The sequence below is a fragment of the Brachyistius frenatus genome, unplaced genomic scaffold (genome assembly GCF_029030835.1).
Source record: "Brachyistius frenatus isolate BFR_SWC_R1_liver_20210118 unplaced genomic scaffold, ASM2903083v1 Contig_533, whole genome shotgun sequence".
In the NCBI taxonomy this organism is placed as follows: Eukaryota; Metazoa; Chordata; class Actinopteri; family Embiotocidae; genus Brachyistius; species Brachyistius frenatus.
This window is the reverse complement of record NW_027211132.1, coordinates 65,001-75,000: the sequence shown is the minus strand read 5'-3', so window position 1 is coordinate 75,000 and position 10,000 is coordinate 65,001. Positions and strand designations below refer to the sequence as shown.

Here is a 10,000-nt window from a genome sequence, read left to right as displayed (position 1 = left end):
TCTATTTAGTTTCATTTCTCTTTTTCTTTCTGTTTGTTTGGATTGTTTTCCTGTTTGTTTATTTATATTTGTGTTTGTTTATATTTAATATTTAATATTTGCCTGTGAGCTGTGAATGAAGCTCCTCCCACACGGGACCAGCCGGCCTCACCTGGATGCTGACGTAGGCCGGATCAAGGCTCCTCCCACTGCGCTGGATCTGGATCTGCAGCGTCCCGGCCGTCTCACAGATTCTGTAGCAGGAGACAGACAGCTCCACCCGGGACCAGGACAGGTCCAGTCTGCAGGAGACACGGGGGACATGAAGGACGGAGGACAGACGGTCTGAACCAGGTGAGCAGCTCAGAACCAGAAACCCACGTCTGAGGCGGCGCCGTGTTTCCTGCCGGGTCGCTGAGCCGGAACTCGAAGCTGTCGTCCGTCACCTCGTCGTCAGCCGGGAGGACGAAGAGGACGGAGCGCCGGTCCACGTCGCGCTGGACGAACCGACCCCGGATGGACGCTCCTGGACAGGAAACAGGAAGTACTGAAATCACTTCTCAGATCAACACCAGAATAAAAGTCTCAACTATGAAATAAAAGTCAGAATTATCAGATTCAAAGTCTGAATTTGAATTTACTGAACCAGAATTATTAAATCTAAAATTGAAATTACAAAAGAAAGTAAAATAATAAGAAGTTTTGTATTTCATGATTTCGATGAATATCTGTTTAATGAGACAGAACGTGATGATGTTAAGTTTCCTGTTTAATTAATAAGAAGGACTGATTGACAGGAAGACAGCAGATTGTGACTCACTGACGGAGGTTGGATTTAAGGGGGCGGAGCCTGAGTCTACCTGTGGCAGCGTTCTCCAGGTACCCGAAGAGAGGCGGTCTGCTGACGGAGAACTCCACCTGCTCAGCGGGGCTGTCGGAGTCGGAGGCCTGCAGGTGTTTGTTGGTGATGAAGATGCCGAAGCGGCCGCCGCCCAGATCCACCACGGTGCTGGGGCTCCCCCTGGTGGTCAGACGGGGAGGCGTCCGGTCGGCCCGATACACCTGAACGCAGCACGCACGTTAACGAACGAGCTCGAACATCGGACAGACTCAAGTGTTTCAGACTGCTGATGCTTTTTGAGGTATTTCTATATTAAATGAAATCTGTCAATCAAGAAGAAAGAAGAAACTTCTTTAAGTTTGTGAAGGAAAAATCTTGTGTCTTTAAACTTTTCAGAAAAACCCTTCCTTTTTATTTTTTTAAACTAAAAAATGTCTTCATGTGTTTCAGTTTGTTCCTTTTATTTTGTTCACAGACAGGCAGAGAGATAGACAGAGAGACAGACAGGCAGAGAGATAGACAGACAGGCAGAGACAGACAGAGAGACAGACAGGCAGAGACAGACAGAGAGACAGACAGACAGAGAGACAGGCAGCGAGGCAGACAGACAGACAGGCAGACAGACAGCTTCCTGCAGGACCATCCATCAGGTGCTGTTCCACCCTGCTGCCACTAGGTGTCACTGAAGGCCTGTGGAAGGATCAGCTGGTGAGGAGCTCTTCTGTCAGTTAATTTCACTTCCTGTGGTTTTTAATCTTTACGATTAACAGACAAAACAATTCAAGTTATTGATGAAGACGAGCAGCTTCATAGTGTCTCAACCTGTGAACACACACAACATTTTATTGCCTGCATTTGTTCACATGTTGTAAAGTAAAGCAGAAGTGTGCGTGTGCAGCTCCTGGCTGCAGTGCATCATGGGAGTTCAGACCAACATAGATCGCTGTGAAACTGAAGGAAACTTAAAATCAGACAGATTCTCAGGGGACTTCTGAACTGTGTTTCTCTGGAGCTTTATTCTGAAAAGACATCAGAAATGGTGATATAAACAGGAAGTGGAGTTCACAGGTCACACACACGTGTGTCGTGTGTGATTTAGGTCAGATTTAGATCTGACGGTAAAACTTCCTGTTGTTTATATTTACTGTATTATTTATATCGTAACGATCTCACTGGTTTTTATTTTTACTTCCTTTTTTTTAAAATCTTTTCAGGCAGCGATGAACCGAAGATCCTCAAATATTTATGAAGACACACACACATACACACACACACACACACACACACACACACACACACACACACACACACACACACACACACACACACACACACACACTGTCCAATCACAACAGCCCACAGAGTCTCAGAGGCTCAGGACTGAGGTGTTCACCACCTGGCTGCTGTGTGAGCAGGTAACATGTGATTGGGGGAGGGGCCGGGTGGGGGTGGTGGTGGTGGGGGGAGGCCTCACCTGCTGCTCTGCTTCAAATATTTATCAGTTCTTCATCGTTCACCTGAAAGTCGACAGCATCATACTCACATTACCTCATCAGACCAGAACCACAAACCTGCAGAACTCCAGCAGCTCTGACAGAACCGGACTGAGTGGACTCTGACCAGGGCTTCCTGTTACTTCCTGTTCCTGAGGTGTACTTCCTGTTGCTACGGTGTGCTTCCTGTTACTTCCTGTTCCTGAGGTGTACTTCCTGTTGCTACGGTGTGCTTCCTGTTACTTCCTGTTGCTATGGTGTGCTTCCTGTTACTTCCTGTTGCTATGGTGTACTTCCTGTTGCTACGGTGTGCTTCCTGTTACTTCCTGTTGCTACGGTGTGCTTCCTGTTGCTATGGTGTACTTCCTGTTGCTATGGTGTGCTTCCTGTTACTTCCTGTTGCTATGGTGTACTTCCTGTTCCTGAGGTGTACATCCTGTTGATTCTCAGTGTGACTGACAGGTGTGCTCCTGACTCACCTGGATGTTAAACACAGCAGGCTCCTCCCTCAGCTGTCCAAACTCCAGGTACCCTCTGTTGGTTCCGTCACTCGGCAGGAAGTAGAACCTGTCGATCTGGGCTGGGCTGCTCGGGTCGTGTCGGTAAACCAGGTTCAGCTCGTCCACGTCCGTCTGGGAGAACCTGGGCGGCGAGGACAGCGGGTCTCCACCCACCAGCAGCTTCCCGTAGCGCGGCGGCTGGGTGACCACGTAGCTCAGGTTGGCGGCGGCGGTGTCGGGGTCGGTGAGCTGCAGCCGGTCGGCGGTGATGGTCGCCATGGAGACGTCCTGCAGCCGGAGGCCGGTGTTCCAGTGGAGGGTCGGTGGGATGCGGTCGCCGTGCTCGATGGTGAAGTGGAGGACACCGCTGCGAGACGAGTCGCCGTTGGTGACGACAAAACTGTGGAGACAAAGTTTAGTCAGAAATTAACACTGTTTGTCTCTGCAGCGCCCCCTGGTGTCTGGAGGAATTCATGTTACAGGACTGGATGGTCCCCACAACACAAGTAATACACACACAAACACACACACGGGACAGAGGGTTGATTGACAGTGCAGTGGACCTGAAAACCAAGGCTGTGTGTGTGTGTGTGTGTGTGTCTCTGTGTGTGTGTGTGTGTGTCTCTGTGTGTGTGTGTGTGTGTGTGTGTGTGTCTCTATATGTGTGTGTGTGTGTCTCTGTGTGTGTGTGTGTGTGTGTGTGTGTGTCTCTATATGTGTGTGTTTTGTCCTCTCAGTTCTGTGCCAACACAATGTGCCTCTCAGCCCTGCAGCTGACAAACTGCCCCGAGCCTCCACACACACACACACACGCACACACACACACACACACACACACACACACACACACACACACACACACACACACACACACACACACACACACACACACACACAGTGTAACATCTGGCTGCGGTTTCGTCCATGTTTGCCCAGGGATGTCCGTCTGTGGACGTGTTCTGGTTGGTCATTGCCGTCGTGCCAGCGCTGTTGTTATTCTTCTAATAATGCCCATTCATCATCCGCTGTCACGGCAACGGAACGCAACACACACACACACACACACACACACACACACACACACACACACACACACACACACACACACACACACACACACACACACACACACACACACACACACACACAAACATGGAGCCCAGGTGTGTCGTCCACTCCATGAACTGCAGGTCAGAGCGTGTCATCAGAACCAGAGGAACCGGACCACACTGGTTCAGATCAGATCAGATTGATCAGGTGGTCATGGAGTTTCACAGGGTTCTTTTCTGGTTCTGGTTCTGTTCTGTTCTGTCTGTCTCTGATTGGCTGGTTGCCTCTGTGTCTCTCTCTCTCTCAGTCTTGGCTGTGATCTGATGGATCTTGTGGAGACAGATATTGAGCCGGTCGGGGGGGCAGCAGAGATCTGGGTGAGAAACCCGGTTCTGCACTCAAACCCCCTCCCACCCCCCAAAAAAAGCCTGCTGCTGCCAAATTGGCTGTAGAATCAGATAGAAGCAGATCAACATGCTGCAGCAGAGCGCCTCTCGTCTCCTGATGTCTCGCTGTCTTTTTGTCGGCCAAACGTTGAGATCTCTGACAGAAACATGAACATCCTCCCATCACGTCTTCTCCTGATGTGAGCAGAGCTTCACGCCGAGCTGCAGACCGGCTTCAGAGGGAGGAACAGTTGAGCAGCATCACTCGGATTTACAGCATCAGCAGCTTTTAAGGATTATTTTAACAATTAACTGCACAATAGGAGTAAAGTTATTATTATTATTATTATTATTGCAGTCTCATCTCTGATATAAATTGTCAATTAAATTCATGGAGCACAAACTATCAAAAAAAAAAACATCAGAGGTCCTCGTAAAGAGCCCTGTGGTACACCTCCATTTATAAAGGAGCACAAAAGAAAGATTTACACAAGATAAAACGGAGAAACCTGAATGTTTAATCTGCCACCTGCAGGTCAGTCTGGGAACTACAACAACCATCAGGAGAATTGCAACCGTGGTTTGAGTGTTGTCACCTGAAGGAGTCGGCCTCGGCCTCGTGGCTGTTGTCGTGGGTGTAGCAGACTTGCTGTGCGGCCACGTCCATCTGCGTGAAGCTGCTCAGCGGGACTCCGGGCTGCTGGACGGCGTGCACGAGGCCGTGTCGAGGCGGCACCGACAGCGTGTAGACCAGCTCCTCGGGTCGACCCACCGAGTCGGAGGCCAGCAGGGCGTCGGTGTTCAGGACGACCCGCTGCCCCTCCCCCAGCTGCACCGGCCGGCTCCGCAGCACCACGTCACCTGCAGGCGGTCGGAGGACGTCTGTCAGGTTCCTGCACAACGTTTAACTTGGAAAAGTGACACAACTCAAGAAAAGAAGCGACCTCGCGGGGCTGCAGCTTTGTTGGCGCCGCCGCCCGCCACAGCTGCTCCGCCTCACCTCCGTTAATTATTCACCGGCCGAGGAGGGCGGCCGTTTCTCACCTCCGCTCCTCCAGGATCAGCGGACCCGCAGCCAGAAGGCCCGCAGCCCCGTGTTCACCCGACTGGTAAAGCTGGCAGGAAGGGGGTGCTCAATAATGCATGACCCGCAACCGGCCAGGGGGACCGGGCCGAGGAGAGAGAGAGAGAGAGAGTGTGTGTGTGTGTGTGTGTGTGTGTGTGTGTGTGTGTGTGTGTGTGTGTGTGTGTGTGTGTGTGTGTGTGTGTGTGTGTATTTAACTGTTTCCAGGATTTTAGGCTCTTCACGTTCACATTTCCAAAAGTTCTGATCCTGGTTCTGATCTGTGTGAGCAGCTCCTGGCTGCAGAGAGACTGAAGGAAACTTAAAATCGGACAGATTCTCATGCAGCTTCTGAACTGTCTGTTTCTCTGGAGTTTTATTTTGAAAGGACATCAGAGGTGATGATATAAACAGAAAGTGGAAGTCACTGACTCTGAACATACGTGTGTCATGACTTCCTGTATGTTGAGCTGATGAAGTCACTTTAATAAGATCAATGTGTTTCTAATTAGTGTGATCAGCTGTTCTGACCTCTGACCTTTCTGCACCGTGCGGACGGAGATGAAGAAGCTCTCTGCAGGAGACTCGTTGTCCAGGTCGCTGAGGGTGAAGCGGAAGCTGTCGTGACCTTTGAACCTGGTGGCGGAGGTGGCGGTGTGTTCGTACCACAGTCTGTTCATCTCCACGTCGTCCTGAGTGAAGTTCTGACCCGTCGACAGCCCGGTCCAACCTGACTCTGTCTGCACACACACACACACACACACACACACACACACACACACACACACACACACACACACACACACACACACACACACACACACACAATCAGATATATACACACACACACACACATATATATATATATATATATATATGACCTTTATTTAACCAGGTAGAATCAATTGAGAACCAATTCTCATTTACAATACAATTTATATACATATATATATATACACACAGACACACACACTCCTCACCTTGATCTGTAGCTTTCCGAAGCGCGGCGCAGCGTTCAGGAAGTAGTACACCTGGTTTGGGGGCGTGTCCAGGTCCTCAGCCTCCAGAGACACGCTGGAGATCACTCTGTGCTCACCTGAGTCCACCTGCAGCCCACCATTCCTGAAACACAAATGAAGAAAATTACAACATGTTGGAGTCTAAACCAGGTCTAAAACCAGGTCTAAAACCAGGTCTAAAACCAGGTCTAAAACCAGATCTAAAACCAGGTCTGAACCCAGGTCTAAAACCTGGTCTGAAACCAGGTCTGAAACCAGGTCTAAAACCAGCCTAAAACCAGATCTAAAAACAGTTCTGAACCCAGGTCTGAACCCATGTCTAAAACCAGTCTGAAACCAGGTCTAAAACCAGATCTGAAACCCGGTCCGAAACCAGGTCCAAAACCAGGTCCGAACCCAGGTCTGAAACCAGCCTAAAACCAGGTCTGAACCCAGGTCTGAAACCAGCCTAAAACTAGGTCTGAACCCAGGTCTGAAACCAGTCAGAAACCAGTCTAAACCCAGGTCTGAACCCAGGTCTAAAACCAGTCTGAAACCAGGTCTGAAACCAGGTCTGAACCCAGGTCTATAACCAGCCTAAAACCAGGTCTGAAACTACGTCTAAGACCAGAATAAAACTAGGTCTGTACCCAGGTCTAAAACCAGCCTAAAATCAGGTATAAAACCAGTCTAAAACAAGGTCTAAAACCAGCCTGAAACCACGTCTAAAACCAGCCTAAAACCAGGTATAAAACCAGTCTAAAACCAGGTCTGAACCCAGGTCTAAAACCAGGTCTGAAACCAGTCTAAAACCAGGTCTGAAACCAGTCTGAAACCAGGTCTGGACCCAGGTCTGAAACCAGGTCTAAAACCAGTCTGAAACCAGGTCTGAAGCCAAGCAGCCTTTCAGAATGTGAGACAGGAAGAAGCGGAAAGTTTGTGTGTGAGCCGATGTGTCCGGTGGGATGACGGAGATGTGGGGCAGTGTCGGTGCTGCTGGTGGGGTTTTTTTTTTAGGGGGGGGCGGGGCGGGTGGTGGGGGTGAACATCAGGAACCATCTGGCTGCTTCTTCACTCGGAAGTAAAATCCACGCAGGAGGAGCTGCCACGTCCGTCCTGCAGGAGACGCACAAACAAGGAGGTGGCATCTGCCAAGTCTTTGTGTTACTTCTGCCTCAGAGGCCTTTACAGGACGAGCTGGCCAGAGCCGCAGCACCCCCGCACACCACAGCTGATCGGGGGGTGGGGGGGCAGTCAGGGATGCATATGAAAACATTATGGGAGGAGAGGGGGGGGGGGCACAGGTTCCGGTGACATGCAAGGAGAACGTTGTTCCAAGAACTGTGTGTGTGTGTGTGTGTGTGTGTGTGTGTGTGTGTGTGTGTGTTTGTTTGTGTGTCTGTATGTGTGTGTGTGTCTGTCTGTGTGTGTGTCTGTGTGTGTGTTTGTGTGTCTGTGTGTGTATGTGTGTGTGTGTGTGTGTGTGTGTGTGTGTGTGTGTGTGTGTGTGTGTGTGTGTGTGTGTGTGTGTGTGTGTGTGTGTGTGTGTGTGTGTGTGTGTGTGTGTGTGTGTGTACTTGAGCAGCCGTGGTTCCTCGTCGTTGACGGGCAGCACGGTGACCTGAGTCGTCCCCTCGACTGCGTGGACGCCATCTGTCAGACGCAGAACTACGACGTCCTTCAGGGTCTCTGTGTCATCGTGCATGTACACGATCTTCATCCCTGAGGAGGAGGAGGAGGATCAATCAGCATCACATGACATCATTCAGCAGACACTTATAAATCTGCAGATTATTTCTTTAAAACACTTCTTTCATCAGAGTTTGAGGATCATATTTATCTTTATATTTATCTTTATATTTGTCTTTATATATATTTATATTTATCTTTATATTTATCTTTATCTTTATATTTGTCTTTATATTTATATTAATCTTTATATTTATCTTTATATTTATATTAATCTTAATGTTTATATTGATCCTTATATTTGTCTTTATATTTATCTTTATATATATATATATTTATATTTATCTTTCTCTTTATATTTATCTTTATCTTTATATTTGTCTTTATATTTATCTTTATATTTGTCTTTATATTTATATTGATCTTTGTATTTGTCTTTATATTTATCTTTATCTTTATATTTATCTTTATATTCATCTTTATATTTATATTTATATTTATCTTTATATTTGTCTTTATATTTATATTTATCTTTATATTTGTCTTTATATTTATCTTTATCTTTATATTTATCTTTATCTTTATATTTATATTTATATTTATATTTATATTTATATTTATATTTATCTTTATATTTGTCTTTATATTTATATTTATCTTTATATTTGTCTTTATATTTATCTTTATTTTTATATTTATATTTATCTTTATATTTGTCTTTATATTTATATTTATCTTTGTATTTGTCTTTATATTTATCTTTATATTTGTCTTTATATTTATCTTTATCTTTATCTTTATCTTTATATTTATCTTTATATTTATATTTATATTTATCTTTATATTTGTCTTTATATTTATATTTATCTTTATATTTGTCTTTATATTTATCTTTGTATTTGTCTTTATATTTATCTTTATATTTGTCTTTATATTTGTCTTTATATTTGTCTTTATATTTATCTTTATCTTTATCTTTATCTTTATATTTATCTTTATATTTATATTTATCTTTATATTTGTCTTTATATTTATATTTATCTTTATATTTGTCTTTATATTTATCTTTGTATTTGTCTTTATATTTATCTTTATATTTGTCTTTATATTTATCTTTGTATTTGTCTTTATATTTATCTTTATATTTGTCTTTATCTTTATCTTTATATTTATCTTTATATTTATCTTTATATTTGTCTTTATATTTGTCTTTATATTTATATTTATATTTATCTTTATATTTGTCTTTATATTTATATTTATATTTATCTTTATCTTTATATTTGTCTTTATATTTATCTTTATCTTTATCTTTATATTTATATTTATATTTATATTTATATTTATATTTATATTTATATTTATCTGGTTTACAGTCAAATACATCAGAACAAAGAAAAGTTCAACTTCCTGCAGAATTTTGATGTTTTTTAAAGGCTGACATGTCTGTTGGACTCAGCTGTCTGTCTGTTTGTCTGTCTGTCTGCCTGCCTGTGTTCCTGTCTGTCCTCCTGTCTGTGTCTCACCTTGCCGGATCTCCTGCAGGGTGAAAGAGGAGACGGGGAGGCTCCTCAGCAGGAGGTCCGGTCCCATCTCCCGGTACCGGCTGGTCTCCGTGCCGTAGATGCCGTTGATGAGGCGTCCGTGGGCAGGCGGCTGCTGCACCATGAAGGTGAGCAGGTCGGGGGGGGCGTCCAGGTCGAAGCCGTCCAGGAGGGAAGGCGTCAGCTCCCTGATCCCGCCCTCCTTCACCTGCAGCAGGAGGTACAGATGCCTTACTTCAGGCTACCTGGTGGCATGACATCACTCCTCAGGGTACGTACGGTGAAGTTGGAGAGCAGCAGGGACGGCGTCTCGTCATTGGTCGGACTGATGATGATGTAGAAGGGGACTGAGGTGGAGTGGTGCAGCCCGTCACTCACGCTGATGGTCAGCTGGTCGACGGTTGGCTCCGCCCCTTTGTGCTCCGACTGGACGTAGTTGATGAAGCCCGAAGTCAGG

The 10,000-nt window shown here is 45.8% G+C and overlaps 1 protein-coding gene across 2 annotated transcripts in view; it reads right to left on the bottom strand.

Moving 5' to 3' along the window:
* Window positions 1-10,000, bottom strand: part of frem1b (Fras1 related extracellular matrix 1b) — a 36,061-nt gene that overhangs the window by 4,962 nt on the left and 21,099 nt on the right. For both annotated transcript variants that reach the window (XM_069688145.1, XM_069688146.1), the window contains exons 19-28: window positions 9,823-10,000; window positions 9,526-9,751; window positions 7,888-8,032; window positions 6,293-6,434; window positions 5,851-6,052; window positions 4,846-5,110; window positions 2,793-3,213; window positions 840-1,041; window positions 361-505; window positions 152-281 (exon numbers count right to left, since the gene is read on the bottom strand). The exon at window positions 9,823-10,000 is cut by the window's right edge and continues 19 nt beyond it. In XM_069688145.1, the coding sequence (XP_069544246.1) occupies window positions 152-281; window positions 361-505; window positions 840-1,041; window positions 2,793-3,213; window positions 4,846-5,110; window positions 5,851-6,052; window positions 6,293-6,434; window positions 7,888-8,032; window positions 9,526-9,751; window positions 9,823-10,000 (2,056 nt within the window). The remainder of the gene's footprint in view (window positions 1-151; window positions 282-360; window positions 506-839; window positions 1,042-2,792; window positions 3,214-4,845; window positions 5,111-5,850; window positions 6,053-6,292; window positions 6,435-7,887; window positions 8,033-9,525; window positions 9,752-9,822) is intronic.